At 40.1% G+C, this 17,319-nt stretch overlaps 2 protein-coding genes across 2 annotated transcripts; both read right to left on the bottom strand.

The window, feature by feature from the left end:
- Positions 1–1,174: 1,174 nt before the first annotated feature.
- Positions 1,175–5,840, bottom strand: LOC134815881 (uncharacterized). The gene is made up of 4 exons (XM_063824473.1): positions 4,454–5,840; positions 4,208–4,247; positions 3,004–3,130; positions 1,175–2,683 (listed from the first exon to the last, which is right to left on the bottom strand). Exons 3-4 carry the CDS (start codon positions 3,126–3,128, stop codon positions 1,477–1,479), a joined length of 1,332 nt encoding a protein of 443 aa, XP_063680543.1. The 5' UTR covers positions 3,129–3,130; positions 4,208–4,247; positions 4,454–5,840; the 3' UTR covers positions 1,175–1,476.
- A 3,641-nt stretch (positions 5,841–9,481) lies between these two features.
- LOC134814086 (uncharacterized) lies at positions 9,482–16,805 on the bottom strand. The gene is made up of 13 exons (XM_063822099.1): positions 15,749–16,805; positions 15,253–15,362; positions 14,916–15,003; positions 14,534–14,671; positions 14,055–14,286; positions 13,792–13,884; positions 13,336–13,393; positions 12,661–12,863; positions 12,282–12,546; positions 11,799–11,987; positions 10,886–11,648; positions 10,573–10,705; positions 9,482–10,280 (listed from the first exon to the last, which is right to left on the bottom strand). Exons 1-13 carry the CDS (start codon positions 15,772–15,774, stop codon positions 10,164–10,166), a joined length of 2,415 nt encoding a protein of 804 aa, XP_063678169.1. The 5' UTR covers positions 15,775–16,805; the 3' UTR covers positions 9,482–10,163.
- Positions 16,806–17,319: the final 514 nt, after the last annotated feature.

Genomic DNA, 17,319 nt, shown 5'->3' with positions numbered 1-17,319 from the left:
TTACGGCCAGATTGTGTGGGCTAGCGGCTGCTTTAGCGGGGGAGTCAGGAGTGAAGAGTTTGTAGCCAGACGAGAAGGAGGGGAGATGTTTCTTCCAACTCCTCTTAATCTTCAGAGGGGGAGGAGTGAACATTTGGTCATCTGTAGCATCCGTCTTCATGGAGACAAGAGAGACATGTGAGTCACTGTTTACTATTTCTAGTGGAGACAGGTCTGTCGATAGAAGTGGTTCTACGTCTGAGAGTGTTTTTTCTTTCTTGCTAGTCTTTGAGTCGTTGAAAATATTAATTAAGTTGACGGCTCTGGCTTTTGACTTCTTTTTTGGAATTGCTTGGACTTTTGATCTGGTTCGTTTTGGTGAGGCGAAGCTGTCTTTTCTTTGCCTGGGTGATATGACATCACTTCGTCGGGTTTTTTCAGGAGTCTTTGAACGGAGTATTTTTGGGAGTTTCTTGTGTTTAGGGGACTTTTCAAGTGGGTTGAGCCTGTCAATAACAGAGTCACGGGTCACTTTGATTCTCATCCTGGCAAACGGGGAGAAGTGACGGCAAGCAGAGCAAAGCAAAAGGAGCACGCATTAAAATAACACCACCCTGCCCGGCCCGCCACTTCTTCAAACCAATATCCTTATTGCGGTGAACCAACCACAGTAGAGCGAGCTGATAACCCTCCAATCACAGCACGGCAGCTGTTTCCTGAACAACAGTGGGAACAACCACGTGACAGTCACGTGGTCCCTCCTGACGCGCGCACGTGTGGACCACGTGATCAACGTCCCGAGCACGTGACCACATCCGGTGCAGTTTGCTGGTCAGAACTCAGAGTAGTGGTGGGTAGTAAGGGGGAAGTGAGTGGGATGCGCCTCATGACCTCGGTCCATGCTCAGCTAGCAGCTCAGCTTCTTCTGCTTATCTTTCAGCCCTCTTTCTCATAATGAATAAAATGTTTTTTCGTCGGGTTTGATAAGAAGTATTTGGTGTAATTTGATCAATACCCTTTTTCGGAACACAAAAATGTTGTGGTAATAGAATATCAAATAATGGTCCATGCATTGAAATTGGAACCGTATAACCTATTGGTGATACATCGTTAATACTAATTAGGCTAGTATAAATAGGCTAGTATTTATATTCTTTGTTTGTATAATTTGTACCAAAGTAAAACATGAACATTTAATTAGTAACATAACAATTTATAAATAAGTCACTATAATTATAAATCAACACAATACAAAACAGTGCATAGAAAATATTTATGTTAATTGTTAAATGTTAAGGGCTGTGCGTTCAGCTTTTGGTTTGATGGGGGCAATTCGATCTACCACTCGAAATTTAAACATATAAATCAAATACTATTGCTAATGGGGTTGAGAACCTAAAGTGAAACTGAAAGCATCGAAAGTTACATAATTGCTTCATTAATCAAACAAAAATGGGTGGTGATAACGAATTGTAACTAATATAAAGCAAAAGCCGATCAATCTTTAAACTTGTTTAACAAAAGGAAGAACACCGCCACTGTCAGAGACACCCAAAATACTCCTACCACCATGATAATGATGGAATATCGCTTGATTTTGCTCGCCAGACGTTCCGCCCCTAAAAAGTTGTCTCTATCGATCATATCATCGACTTTGAAGGCCTGATAGAGGGACCAATAACCACAAGGAGGGCACATTATGCAAGTTGAGAGGGCAATACAGAAGTATTGTCTTAAAACGGACTGGTCCATCATGAACTTGTGGTGAGACCTGTCCAGAGTGTTTGGCTGGTGACTGAGCAAAGTGTTTGGCTGGTGACTGAGTAGAGTGGGGTGGTGATAGCTGGTGAGAGTAGGATGGTCGGGGAGAGTGGGGTGATTGTAGCCAGGTATTACAGGAGGTTGTATGAAGCCCTGGACCTGGAGGTCTATCTCCTCACACATGGTGGGTAGAAGAGAAGGAGGGGGTGAGCCGGGCCCTCTGTTTAGAGACAGAGTGTTCTGCTCGTAGGAACTGTACCCGGAAGTGTCCGCTTGTCCGGGACTCCGCCCCCTGGAGGGAGGTAAGGGAGGTTGAGGGGCTGTACGCTGGGGCACGTACCTCACTAGCTGTCTCCTCGGGTAATGGCCAGCGTACTGCATGTGCTCCATGTTCTCGTAGGGCTCCTGTTGTCTCTTTCCTCCCGAGTTTGAACGTGTTATCGGAGGGTATATCACTTGATTCACTCCTTGGTGGTTCGGGATTTGCTGGTTCACAATTTGCTGACTATTTGGCTGCTGGTTTATTACTTGGTGATTCATTGGCTGCTGGTTTATAATTTGGTGATTCATTGGCTGATGATTCAGTACATACTGATTTGCCACTTGTTGATCCAATCCATGCTGATTCATATCTTGCTGATTTATTAACTGTATTTGCTGATTTGAGTTAGAGTAACGCTGATGTTTCACCGCTTGTTGGTGATTAGGAACTTGTTGTTGAGAAAGCGATTTATACTGATGAGACATACCGTTGACTGATCCTAAATGCAGAGGTCTGGGAGTGTAAAACTTAGCGTTGTAGGGCGATATTATGACATTTTCATACGGCTCATTTTGCCCACTGTAAGTTATTTGTTTCTCGCCCTCTTCCGGTTGGTGCAGATCCGGAACTGATTTCTTCTTCTTCGGGATGAAAAGTGGACTTTCCACCATTTTCCGTTGTCTGAGAATGGTAAGATGATCAGTGATACTCTACAAGCAGTTTAAACAATCTAGCCTAACAAATAGACAAGTTAAAATTATTCCCCGTTTAGCAATCCACAGTATACGTTAATAAATATTTATACAGGGTGTACCGTTCGTTAGTCTGCTAGATAATCATAGATTCTAACCTTTCAACTTCATCAAATTAAACCTAATGATCTGATTAATTACCGACAACCCACCCGTTGACGGAAAGCGAGTCAACTTCACGCACAAACATTATAATAATAACTAAACTGAAATACTGTTTAAACCAAGCCTAGCTGCCGCTATTATTACCTCTTCTTAGGATGTTTCTTGTCGAAGATTCCCTGGCAGTCCCTGATCCTAGTAAGTATTGGAGATCCTCGGACTAGTCTGACAGCAGGGTTCTGATCACTGTCTGGAGCATCCTTCAACAACATATCTGAAATGTTGACCTTGTAATACTGGCAAAAATTTGTTTTGTTATAGTAAATTTAAACGTCATGAATTGTTCGGAGAGGTGAAAGATTATGTTTTACATAAATTTGCCTTATGACGTGGGATTATTGTCAGATTGGATGTAAATCTTTTGACAAATGGGAGTGACGAGCCCCTGAGGGCACGTGCAATGTCTAAAAAAGCCTCGATAACAATGCGATAAACCACTTTTATCTACATAACAACGAACACTTAACGAAAACGAGCTATCATAAAACAACTAAGCAACACCCTGGTCACACAATTTTTGCCTTGTAGTTCAGTAGTGGCCTAGACTATAAACCACTCAAGATGTTTAACTCTAGTTCGACTACTTAGTTAGTGCCACATACGCAAGTAGTCGAGCTAATAGTCGAGCTCAGCTATGAATTTGAAATATACAGCCGTATAATTGCTTTAGAATACGGTGGCAGAATACATGTGTAGAATAGATCATATTGTAAGAAGTATGATACTGTTAGCTCTGCAAAAAATCTTCATCAAACACAACACAAGCTCTCAACAACAAACTAGAAGCAAAGGTGGTGCCCACGGTGAGTACTTGAGTAGGAAACAGGCGTCTAGACATTGCTGTATTTGTACAATAACCGCAACACTACTACCATCAGCAATATCACCACTATCACCATCACCACCATTCACCAATATCACCATCACTATCAATATCACCATCACCACTAATATAATTGACATCATAAGTTTCATAAACATTAAACATCACTTTCGACTTATAAAAAATTGTGCAATCGTGTAAAAATTAACAATATTCAAAATACATGATATAATAGTTTTCTTGAAGAAAATAAAATCTATCAGAACTAAACAAACGAATCGATATGATACATGTATACAAGCCACATTCAGTCGACAGTAATGTAGAATCGTAACAAGTAAAATAAAGGTAATATAATAGCGACTCAAAGCACAGGCTGGCACAGGTCAGCCGATACCCTAGACAGACTAGCACCACGTAGGCAATGACTATAAAAAACATGCTGATCAGAGCTGTTATCAGACTCACCTTGCTGTCCTTCTGTCTCTGACGTAATACTGCATTCTTCCTAAAATGTCGTTCTGTTAGTGCTTGTAAAGTATATCGGATGATGATATGAATGATGTGACAAATAACCTCTAACAATCAGAAATTAGCCGGATACAATCAACAGGTACTACGATTCGTACAAGCAAGTAAATTTCGTTATAAATAGAGGTGCGCCAATGTTAAAGCACTTGCAACAGAGGTCAACTGGGAAAGGAGCGTAATTACCAGGGTTGATAGTATTATTGCAAGTGAGGGATAACTTCATTACTTCATTGTGTTCTGGGTAAATATCCACTTAGAGCGCCTGCCTCTATTACCCCAATATTTCAGCTCCTATAAGTATACGTCGAGTAAGGGACAACTAAAAATAGCAATTATTGCGAGGAAAACTTTCAAATTTGTCGTTATTCCTCCAATTCGACGTCGAGAAGTGGGTTAATAAGTTTAAAGCACCTTGGAATGTTTGTAAACGCGTCACACCTTGAAAATAGGACTAACTGCTGCTAACCGTCCTACTAAGGATAACTACTGCTTATTAGCCACAAGTTTTGTTAAAAACCAATTCCAGCCGCTCAAAAGTGAGCTAATAATTGAAATCATGACGAAAAGGACCGTGTCCAGCCATGCCGACTGGCAGTGACACAATCATATTAGCACACACTTTGTTTTTCTTAAATACCTTCATCCTGTCTCGTCGGCCCTCATTTTCACAAAACACCAAGGAATTTGTAAAACCTAGAGTCGGCTGAATGAGGCCTAATAGTTGACCGCCAAGATCCCACGTCCAGAAAGTTTAAAATTTCCTTGCAGATCAGGTCTTCTAAAAATTTAAATTTCTTCGCAGATTATTTGTTGATTTACTACTTCTCTGGATGCGGGGCCAAAATAAACCGTATTTTTTAGTTTTACTATTTAAGTTCAGAAGGTAGAAGGATCAGATAACGGAACAGTCTTTACACTCCAATAAAGTTAAACCAGCAATTTGGAATCAAGGCTCTGGGGCCTAAAATCCAAATTGCTTCTTCTTTTGATTGGTCGGCGTCGACAGTAAGCCTTCCTTACGGTGGCTTTCACAACGCGTCCCGATTTCTCCAACTCCTGCTGCTGGAGAGAGAGACTCCCAAGTTATATACCATAAATATATTAAACATATAATTATATACTCTCGGAGTCTGTTGTCGATATCTATAGATACAACTCCGAGAGTCTTGAAGTTCTGTTACCACCGCCCCTGGTGCAACCCCTTGGGTTAACGACGAGGAGACAGGGACTTCAAGGGACGGTCAAGTCCTAGTATTAATCTGCAAGTTGTCCTATGTGTGTTAGTGGTTAATACAATCCTCGAAAAGATCCTCCTTGAAAGTTGAATCCAAATTGCATTACATTACCCGCGAATTCCAGGCTTAAGTGTTCATAAAAACGAATGAAGATATGGCGGAGTGACAGTCTAAGCACCGTCCAATAAGCTGTAAACTCTCGAGCGGCTCTGGATAAGATCTATACATTCTACATTCTAAAGTGCACTCCACCAGTTTAACAAAATAAAAGGTTAACAAACACCCAGAAGCTCACACAGAAAGTTGACAAAACACGGAGAGTTGAGGCAGTATATTACAGCAGGATAAAGAATAATAATACTAAGAGTGTATCCAGAGAGAGAGAGAGAGAGAGAGAGAGAGAGAGAGAGAGAGAGAGAGAGAGAGAGAGAGAGAGAGAGAGAGAGAGAGAGAGAGAGAGAGAGAGAGAGAGAGAGAGAGAGAGAGAGAGAGAGAGAGAGAGAGAGAGAGAGAGAGAGAGAGAGAGAAAGAGAGAGAGAGAGAGAGAGAGAGAGAGAGGGGGTGTACCCTGAGCCAATGTACACAGATACTGTGCAGTGTACTGTCATCTAACAGACTGCTCATCTCTAGGAAAACTTTGTCAGCTATTGTCACATGACACCAGTGCTCGTGTCTGATTGGATTGAGCCCGGGAAATTGCTACATCGCTATCAATAACCCAAGATTTCTGGCGTTTTACTTTCTCGATGGGAGAGGAAAATTTGGTGGATTTACAGAGGCAATCATGCGAATAAACAAATGGAATAATCCTAATTACTGATAGCATCAAGACGAATATATTATTGAGTTTTGCCAGACACTGATTATCCGAGGAGTAGGAACTAGGAACTATTGATTAACACTGACTCGTATATAGAGGTCGTATATAGAGGTGTTTTATAGACGTCTTCCTGGCAAGTGGGTCTCATTACTCACACTATTACAGACAGAAAGACATTATGTCATGGTCACCTTGAACACCCACCGAGGTCACTGTTTTGTCTGACCAACTAGATAGCAACAGTACAGACTGAGAGTTTAGACTATAGACTAGACTCTCGGTGGCAGATGATAATGTTGCTGTTGGAGTTTGAAGCCTCAGTTCCAGATTGCTTAGCGGTAAACACTTGTTAGTATCCCTACATTGGTCATTTAGTGCAAACATAGAAACGTAATTGTAATGACCTATACTCACTGCTGATCATTGAATAATAATAATTTTATAGTGATCACCTGGTTGTAGTATCAGTAATAAATCTTGACTAGCTGGTAACTATATAGAAACGTACTAGTAAAGTAGTAACTATACAGTTATGGAAACATAGCCTGCATTCATTTATAATGATCGTCAAGTTACCAATTAATTACCACCAAATGCAGAGCCACTTTTTTCATCTTCTAGCCACTCAATCAACGTAAACCATTCCTGATTTATCTAAGCACCGTTTGCACATAGAGAGTTTAGCACCATTACTTTCTGAAGACAAGTTCTCTTTCATGCATGAGCGGGGAAGCATTGCCACAAGGATCAGAGCAGGATAGGTGGGAGTTAGGGCCAGATCATAATATTAATGATCATCTCTAACATAAACGAGGGTAACGAAAGTGAATCAAATAACGACAATTGAGCTCAAGTGACAAATTTTCTCTTCACCAAACCACAGAAAGGAGTTATAATCGAATAAAACTGTAATTTTTAAACAGAGGCCTGAGAATTATATCCAGACGGACTATTATCCTGCGGGCCGAAACCTCATGTTAAGATAACATGTCTCAGGTCTTATCTGGTCCTCTTTAAAAGTTCTGCTGTCACAGTATAGCACAGAAAGAGCCCTTGCTAGAAAGTGCCGCCCAACTGTTGACCGTCAACTCTTATCTTTTTAATTAGTCCTACTTTTCTGTCGTGTATCTGTGTGTTATCCTTCAATCTTTTTATCACGGAGGATTCGAAAAAGTTCCCTTATTCAATTTTCATTCCGGAATAGGCCTGCTGATTATAAGGTACTTCAAGCATTGTGCCACCCTTCAAATCACGACAATAAGATTAAGTGAAAGCAACGTTAACAAAGCAAATAAAAGGGAATTAGCAGAATACCCATATGCAGGGGTCGGCCGAGGAGCGTTTTTTTGGCCGAGGCCTAGGACTCGGTCAACCCCTGAACCGAGGAGTGACTATTTTGACCGAAGCCGAGTACTCGTCAAAATGGCCGAGGACTCGGACTCGGTCGACCCCTGCTAATATGTTATACATCGCTGCTCCAGTACAGTAAAGCTAGTACATTTACAAATCTCTATTAAATTACAAGGGATCTGCTGATAACGAAGGAACAAAACAGTAACTAGGGCAACTATGTAGGTGCACAGCACGGCTGCTGGTGAATTAGCACTCCATAACCAAAATACACAACATGATGTCAACTGTAAGAGAGAACGGTTAGTTCCGGGGCTGTGACTGGGGTTGGGTTTCAATGCGGCATTAATTGGCAGGTTTGTAATTAGTTAACGGTATCACCATTAATCAATCATATCCGCAATATAGAGGCAAACTATCGATTTTGTATCAGATTTCAGCTAGTGATCATGCGAGATGGTGTACCATGGGCGGGGCCAGTTAATGATAATAGCGATAAACGAAGCCTTATATACCTGGGAAAGACACGTGGGCTCAGGGAAAACCCAAAACTTCACTCATTCCAAAGGTCTATATTAATATACAGAGTCTACAGTAGAGGGTGGGAGAAACCTCATCTCTACATTACTCTGTAATAGCGCACAGTAAATATAAGCGGACAGACTCGGTATAGCTCATTTAAATGAACTTAAGTTAGGAAGGGTTTGAAGGACCCCCGGGCCAAGGCAGACACGGTCCCCTTTAGAGTTTAGTAAGCATCTTTCTATCATAACCTATTATCCTATGAATAATCATTGTCCGTAGAACGACTTCTTACCTCTAGAATTTACTAGAGATCATCATTGTACGAATATAGGTCACAATAAATTAGTGTCAGTAAACTTTACCTAAATCAAGCCATTATGATTGACAATATGTTTAATTGTTATAAAGTTTTTAAAGATACTATGGGCATGGTACTGGCATTATTAGGGAGTATTCGGTCATTGAAATTAGGAAGTACTCGGTCACTAAATTTACGGCATCTGTTCTGAAAATTCATTTAGAAAGCCCAATGGAATAATGACCCAGAAAAATCGATCGAAATCAAGCGTTAATACACAAAACAAGTGATATGGTCGGGTACTAGGTAAGTGAGGTCTGTAAATTAGAGCCAATCAAGAAGTTAGAGCTGAATAAATGTAATTACCCCGGTCCAGACGAGCGGATGTGCCCCAATAAAACAGCGGGTTGTATCATACTGCACTCCATACTGCACTCGGTCAAAGATTAAGAGAAAGGGTGGCCTGGTAGGGAGGGAGGGAGGGAGGGAGGGAGGGAGGGAGGGAGGGAGGGAGGGAGGGAGGGAGGGAGGGAGGGAGGGAGGGAGGGAGGGAGGGAGGGAGGGAGGGAGGGAGGGAGGGAGGGAGGGAGGGAGGGAGGGAGGGAGGGAGGGAGGGAGGGAGGGAGGGAGGGAGGGAGGGAGGGAGGGAGGGAGGGAGGGAGGGAGGGAGGGAGGGAGGGAGGGAGGGAGGGAGGGAGGGAGGGAGGGAGGGAGGGAGGGAGGGAGGGAGGGAGGGAGGATGGGAGGGAGGGAGGGAGGGAGGGAGGGAGGGAGGGAGGGAGGGAGGGAGGATGGGAGGGAGGGAGGGAGGGAGGGAGGGAGGGAGGGAGGGAGGGAGGGAGGGAGGGAGGGAGGGAGGGAGGGAGGGAGGGTTTAAAACCTCTAGTTCTGACATACCTTAATTTACTTTAATTGTTCGTGCGTCAGTTCCACGGCCATTATCATGGTATAGTCAAGTTTAATCATAGAAAACCATACATTTTTGAGTCATTTGAAATTAAAGATTTAAAAAGTGCTACATTAAACAAACAATGGTCTGAAAATATAATCTCTACGAAGATCACTATGTCCTAACTACAATTTTCTCCACCCAGTGCGAGCTGTGTACAGAGCACAATTTCGAGTAGATCCATTTTCACTAAAGCCATTTTTTAATTGTTCATTATATTAGCGTTACTCATTGCAGCGAAAAAATAATTTCTTAGCAGCTTCCTGAGGCTCAGGATGTTGACTTTAAAATGTTATTTAATATTACCATGTTATACTTATGTATAAATAGCGCATTTGCACTTGCAAACGTGTTTTTTAATCATAACTTTTTGCAAAAACTGTCGCTGGGTCTAATTTTTTTTCTGCAATATTCAATGGAACATTTTTCCAATCTTATGATATACAATTTAGCATTAGCGCAAGAATTAAACTAAAATTACATTCCTATGCACGGATTTTGGTTGAAGACCCACGCATTCACGTAAAACCGGTTAACAAACCGATTAAAAACATAATACAACATCAACAGCATTATGATTTATGGCAAATACTCATATACACTTCCCCAGTCCTTAATAAAATCCTAAAGACAATACAATTTACATTAAATAATACATAGAGTGAAAATTATTAACCGAATCAAAATTAAAAGAAAACAATCGTGCCATTTATTAATTACAATTTGCTCTTCGCTTTATTCAAATTAACACGGGTCTGCTTTTTCTTTTTTAGTAGAACCATTTTTCCTTTTGTGAAACGTTTGTACCTCAACTTTAGTGTGTCCAACATCGCCTGAAATATTATTATGTACTTATTAACAGTAAACTAAGATAACCCGTTTAATGTGTTTATAAGCGAAGTAGAAGTAGATAACGGGGTTGCAGCAAAAGTAAACTAAGATACCCTGTTTATAAGCGAAGTAGAAGTAAATAACGGGGTTGCAGCAAAAGTAAACTAAGATAACCTGTTTATAAGCGAAGTAGAAGTTAATAACGGGGTTGCAGCAAAAGTAAACTAAGACAACCTGTTTATAAGCGAAGTAGAAGTAAATAATGGGGTCGCAGCAACAGTAAACTAAGATAACCTGTTTATAAGCGAAGTAGAAGTAAATAACTGGGTTGCAGCAGGCACTGAGCAGGATTGTTGAGTAACTGATAGTTAGGAAATTACAGTACCAGGTAAAGTTAACGTCAATCATGGGACCCTTTCCCATTAATCTGAAATCAAAAGTTCGAGTTAGGGACAGCTGACATGAACAAAACATTTTATATCAGTATAAAAGTAGTTCCCTTTTCAACAAATAGATAATAGATAGTAGTATATAGGGATTAAGGGAAAAAACATGGGCGTGTCGAGCGAATACGTGAATAAGAGGGGATGAAAGATGGAACTCTTACCTGAACAGGATGTCAATAGAAAGCAACCACCAGGGCATGTAACAGATTACAAACAGGGTTACCATCAGTAAGGTGTAAAAAGCGCTCTGTATGATCACCTTTAGTCTCATATCTAATCTGTCTATCCTTTTCTCGAACATATTCCCGTTACGTTTCTCGTTCCCTTTCACCCTCAGATGGGACAAGATTTTCTTCTTCAGGCTAGGTTTTGATTTCGGGACATCATCCCCAATGATGGCTGGGGTGGATTGGGCCAGTCTTGATCCTTTGTTTTCGGCGGTGAAGGATTTCTCAGGCACAATTTCCTTACAAACCAACTTGTTGGGCAAGGAGTTGGTTTTACTGAGAGGGGGATGGAAATCCCGGATGGAGTCTGACTTTATAGGAGGGTGTTCTTTACTAGAGGTGTTAAAAACCTCCTCTGGTATGGGGGTGGTGCTGATTCTAAAGGAGGATTCGGGAGACTGGGTGACTCTGAATGATTTGACACTGGATTTGGACACAGGGACTTCTCTGCACACACCATTGACACACACAATTTTAGGTAAAGGAGAAAGTTGGGACGAAGTAGAAGTTACGGACTCCTCCAGGATACTGTTAGATCTGCAGCGAGCTGCTACTTCGTTGAACGATGAAAGCCTTCTCATGAGGGCAGGTTTATTACTGTTATTATTGCTGAAGGAAGAGTTTGACTTGTCGCTGTGATTTGAGTTGCTGTTGTGGTTTGAGGTTTGAGCACCCATTTCTTTTATATCTTCCAAATCTGAAGTTCATAAATTATAAGTGTGTCGAATTTGGTAACAGAAAAGACAAGTAGATAACAATTGAAATGCTGCATCTTATTTTAAAAACCCCGGTCTCCGGTGGCCGGAATATTCAAATAGTTAAAATTAGTATTGGGCATCACCCTTACCTTTGTTGAGGAATTTCTTCATGGCCTGAGCGACCACAGTGGCCATATCAACCCGGGGCGATGGACTGGCCTCCCCCATATAATTGAGCCCTTGTTCTACCATGCTCACTTTCTCCTCTTCCTCCTGAATGATATCCTCGCAGAAAGAGGGCGTGGCTGAGCCTCGTCTAAACCGCCATGAGGACGAGCCTGTGAAACAAGTAGATTAATGTAGATTAATGTAGATCAATGTAGATTAATGTAGATTAATGTAGATTAATGTAGATTAATGTAGATTAATGCAAATGTAGATTAATGTAGATTAATGTAGATTAATGTAGATTAAAATAGATTAAAGTAGATTGAAGTAGGTTGAAGTATGACAAGATGTGCCTTTATATTGGATATTGTTTAGATTTCGTCTTTGGCTTTAAGCTCGTTTAAAGTTTTCATTAAAGCAAAAACTCAAGGAACTGATGTGTATACATAAAATTTAAAACTTACTTATATCGGGATTTTCTTGGCAGTCGTAATAATTTAGACTTATGGGACACTCTTCCGCTTCGTAGTCAATGGATCGCCGGGATTCAGTGAAACTATTTGACTGTATCCGCTCAAAAGTGGCGTTTCCCGCCGTTTTAACGATGAATCTGTTTATGTAGTAAGCTACAACTCCCGCTCTATCTGATTCCTGGTTGTTAAAGGTGGTTCTGGAGAGCGAGGACACGGCGTAGCTCATCAAATCTTGATCTATAACCTCCGTCTCTTTCTGAGGAAATCAAGGTCTTGATTACTGATAAAGATCAAAATAAATCATGAAAATATGAGACATTAAGAAAATATCGCCTAAATAATGACTATATATTCCTCGGACGTCACCTACCTCGATTCGCTCCAATTCGACGATACTGAGTGGGCGGTTAAGGAAGGAGATAGAGCTGGACCAGGAGCTGATGGCCAGGGAGATCTTCTTTCTGTTGGAATTAGAAGTGGATTTAGAGACAGGAGGCAAGGGCTCCGCCTCTACCAAATCCTTATCATTCTCCTTCTCTTTCTCCTCCTTCTCCTCATCCGCTAGGTTCTCCACTGATAAACATCGGAGTATTCAGCAAGATATTACAGCAGTGAGTAGCTGATAAATGATAAAACGTGACTATCTGAATGAACTTGAACATTCCGTAACCGAAAATGATTCAAATATTCGTTAATCAGCAGCGTTGCAGCTGATTCATCAAGTGGAGTATGTAATGTCATGACAGCCACAGTCACAGTGCGAAAATCAGCGCTAAATTTGTAATTTATCAGTATAATGTTTGGCCACTTCACACGTGCATGCAAATGGCAGAAGGCAAGAAATCGTTAAACTAAGCGCCGTATATTACCGTTGACGGTGACCAGGGAATAAGGGACCGAACGTCCCTCAAAACTTGATCCTACAAGCAAAGCTATTGATCATGATTGTAATAAAGTTTGACGAATTTCAGGAAATTGAAAACTTAGTTAGAAAACGATTTATCTTTTCAGATATTTTGTTGGTTAATATTGCTATTTTCTTTACCTTTGTTTGCAATTTTCCCTGATCGTAGTTTGTAGTGCACTGTTTTTAGTTGTATTACCTGGAAAATAATGATAATTAGAAGCAGGGTATCGGTTAATTTATACAAGGGCTAGTCGCAACAAAAGCAAGGTCAGGTCATAATCATTACTGGTTTAATTTTAAGTTCTAATCTTTCTATATATAAAGCGTTACAATATATATAATAGGTGTATCTGCCATTTTACTGACACCACGACATACATTTTTACACGAATTTCTTCAAAAACCGTGAGAGATGTACTATTGAAATTTGTTGGTCGGGTCGAATGATTTTATGGCCTTTTTTCTAGTATGAAGAAATAAAAAATTGGCCAAGGAATTAATAATTTGGGTCCCGCAAATTGGACCCCCATACGAAGGATCTAAAAAGGTCACAAAAAAGAACCAACGAGAAACACGAAAGAAGTAAAAGCTTACCTTCCACACTATCTGTAGATAGAGGGTGATGATAAGGAGACCAGGGAACACTATCGGAACCACCATCAATACCAGGTGGATTGCTACTCGGGTCTGTAAACAGGAGACGAGATTTAACAGAAACCTCAATAAAAGTTGTGGTTGTCGGAGCCACATGATTTTAGATTTGTGAAGTGAAATATTGTAGATACTTTCCAAAACATGATATTGTTATTAAATTGTTAACTGATCTAATTCAGAATATAAACATATGAAAAGCTCACATGAAATGACTGATCGTTGGCAACATGCCAGATACAGATAGAGAGACGAGTGTCGTACTCATAAGAACCCTGTAGAGTAAAGGGGACGAGGGGCAGGACGAATATGACGATCCAAACGCTGACAGCCACAGTCTTGACTCGTCTCTTAGTGACGAGAAGAGGGAGCTTCAGAGGAAACATTACTGACACGTAGCGGATCAGAGTCAGCATCGTCAGGAACCACAGAGACGTCCTGAGGAGTGAATCAGTAATTGTAAAATCTAGATATATATTTTTAAAGATATATAGTTTAAAAGAACAGTTTTAAATCGTAGTTCACACGACAATTAATACATTTTCCAAAGAAATAAAGTTCCAGTTGAACTGTTGAAGACACGAATTCAAACCTAGAAAAGCTAAGCGCTTAATGGATCATCCTGACACACATTATTTTAAAGTTAACTGATTTAACATGACTCGCTGTGAGGTTGAATACAAACCTCATGGTGAGGTTGAATAATACCCCAGTGAGGTTACACAGGACTCTGGTGAAGGTGTTGTCTAGTATACCCCCCTCTCTGCCTCCAGATAGCATGGTTATTGCACTAAACAGGTGCACTCCACTGTACACTGTATCACTGAGGAGTTAGGTAAAATCAGTTTTAAGGGTATTAAAGGTGAGGTAAAATTAGGTAAAATTAGTTATGACTTATGGAAGTACTAGATGTGAGGTTAAATGAGACTTAATTGGAGGTTAAGGGGAGGTTAAAACAAGTTTCGCTCCTGCATCATTACCGATACGCTAAGAAAGGATGAAAGAAGCTAATAATAATAAAACAAGATAAGCACAGAAAAAGCCGACTATCCAGTCAAGAGAGATACCTGAGACTAAGATTGAAGATAAGGAGAGAAGAAGCGAGCCGGGCTTTACTACAATTCTTCTTTGTCACTGTTCTTACTGCCAACACAACTGTGACAAGTATGAGGGTGTTTGCGGAGTGTTGAAATTCGACGTCAAGATAACCGAACATCGTAAGTCAAATACCTCAATATAAGATCAGTTTTGAATAGTAGTAAATAAATGGACTTGATTTTGTAATTTTTGTTATAATTTTAGCTACAATCTTGAGTTACTATATTAAGACTACATTGTTATACTATTGTGACATGACTTATGCGGCTGAATATGCATACAAAAGATTAAATCACTGAGAAATACCGATAAGATTGAAGAGAGTTCCGAGCAGGGCGAGGGCAAGGAGAACGGATCCGAGAATTGAGTCGAAAGTGGGGCTGTGATGGTATAGGTGATCTGTAGAGCTGTTGGCGCTGGGAGAGGACGCAGTTAGTACACTTTATTAACTAATCAACTAGTTAAGAAATTAATTTGTAACTTATTTGAGTCAACTACTATAAAGATAGTAACGGACTTCCTGGAAAAGTTTATAAATCCAAAGTCTGATAAATAAAACAATCTCTGTCAAAAACGTTGTCTTGAAATCAAACTACAAATTCCACAACTATTTTAGAATTATATTCCGCTACTTTAAATATTATGTATATCAGTAGCATAGGTTTCTTTTTATTGATACCGATAGTGTTACTGTAATTGGAACGATGGAACAAAATAAATGAGAACTTAACCAAAATAAAAGTGTGAATAAGCGGAGAGATGCCAATAGAAGGCAACTATACAGATTATAAACACAACTTACCTGCAGTTGAAATGATACGGATCCATACTAGGTCATACCTAGCTATCTAGGGTTCAGTGGCCTCCAACAATGGAACTACTTTAAAAGTCCGAGCATAGAGAGAGGGAGAGAGAGAGTTGTTACATTGCCCACAATAAGCACTGTAGACGGTATTTTAGTGAACAAACGTAAACGACGTCGCTAGAATCGGAATGACCTTAAACACGACAAATGTTATGGGAAGACGTGTATTAGTAGTTTTCAGAGATGAAAATATTGGCCGTTTTAAAATGGAAGCGACTAGTCTAATTAAATAGGACATGTAATGAAAGAACGAATTTGCATTTGATGCGCTCAAATGTACTAGACTATAAATCGTCATTAAATATTTGACGGACCTTACATCATCGTGCAATTGTTTTTGCTTATAAATCTTGTCTCGGCTCAAACGTTTATGCTCATCAATTAGTTGTCTTAGTTCATGGTACTGGTAGAAAGACAACTGAGTCCTTACCTAAAGTCAGCACAAACACCTATTACTTCACATGGGAAATATTGTGACTTTCAGTGTGTAAATCCAAGCCCTTATCGCCAGGCAACCTAGAATGATTTTGATCGATTGAATAAAACCTTTCGACTCATTATGAACAGAAAAACCAGTTGCTGTCACTTGATTAAAATACGTTTATCCCGCTTTGGGTGAGATATTTAAACAGGTTCTGACAAGGAACTATCATTTGACCGTTTTGTTGGCAGTCATAAAAGATAAAATTCCACAGCAGTTTTTATACTTATTATCATGCACTCTGTACTTCGTACGGGGCCAGAATAAAAGTCTGAGACACTTGTGTCACACGATGGATGGAACTGCGATTACTTATCATTCATCTAGCCTGCCACAAATTCAGTCTGTGACTCCGCGGCCACTCATTAGTAGCCTAAACATACGTTGCGCCATGATTGTACTTTAATGTTGCTGTCGTTCATTATTTGATGAAAGTTTCTAATCAAATCATGTAATCTTACAAAAAGACAAAACAAATTTCCAACGAACGGTTCAAATGTATTTGAAGTTGCTAAACGACTATAACGTATAATAAAGCGACAATGAATGATCACCGAAATCAATAGTTGGGCAACTATTACTATGGGGATCTAGTGCTCGAAGACAAAGAAGGGGAAATTGGGTGTTCATCAAAATTGGTACATTCCATTGTTAAAGATTCGCAGCTGTGTCATGCCTCCAATAAAGAATCAGAGATCATATTGTGTTGAAATAATTTTGGGCAAATGCCCACCCTTTAAACTGAAAGGTCGGATAGATAGTCTTGTCGAGTGTTGAGCAGTGTCTTGAGGGGAAATACACCAAACCGTTTATGATTTGACCCGGAAAATAACTTCATATTTGTAAAATATAGATAAAAACAATATGTTTTGGCACTTTTTAAATTAAAACCGTAATTTGGTTTTCCTCAAGTTCTGCGACAACGCGATTAGGCAAAGGAATCTATAGTTTTATAGTTTGCGCCAATCTCGTAGCCTCAGAACTTGTAGAAAACATAAAATTCCGGTTTCTCAAATGCAAAATGATA

Source organism: Bolinopsis microptera, chromosome 1 (assembly GCF_026151205.1).
Source record: "Bolinopsis microptera isolate Bmic1 chromosome 1, MBARI_Bmic_1.0, whole genome shotgun sequence".
NCBI lineage: Eukaryota > Metazoa > Ctenophora > Tentaculata > Lobata > Bolinopsidae > Bolinopsis > Bolinopsis microptera.
This window is presented reverse-complemented; position numbering and strand designations above follow the sequence as displayed.

Bases quoted from the DNA above. Each gene is read 5' to 3' on its own strand.
- LOC134814086 (XM_063822099.1), bottom strand. From the start codon at position 15,774: ATGGATCCGTATCATTTCAACTGCAG. The intron at 13,885-14,054 runs GTGAGCTTTTCA...TCCTGTTTACAG, and splicing joins CCAACGATCAGTCATTTCAT to ACCCGAGTAGCAATCCACCT. The intron at 13,394-13,791 runs GTAAGCTTTTAC...ATTATTTTCCAG, and splicing joins ATCTACAGATAGTGTGGAAG to GTAATACAACTAAAAACAGT.
- LOC134815881 (XM_063824473.1), bottom strand. From the start codon at position 3,128: ATGTTGTTGAAGGATGCTCCAGACAGTGATCAGAACCCTGCTGTCAGA. The intron at 2,684-3,003 runs GTAATAATAGCG...TACCATTCTCAG, and splicing joins AAGAAACATCCTAAGAAGAG to ACAACGGAAAATGGTGGAAA.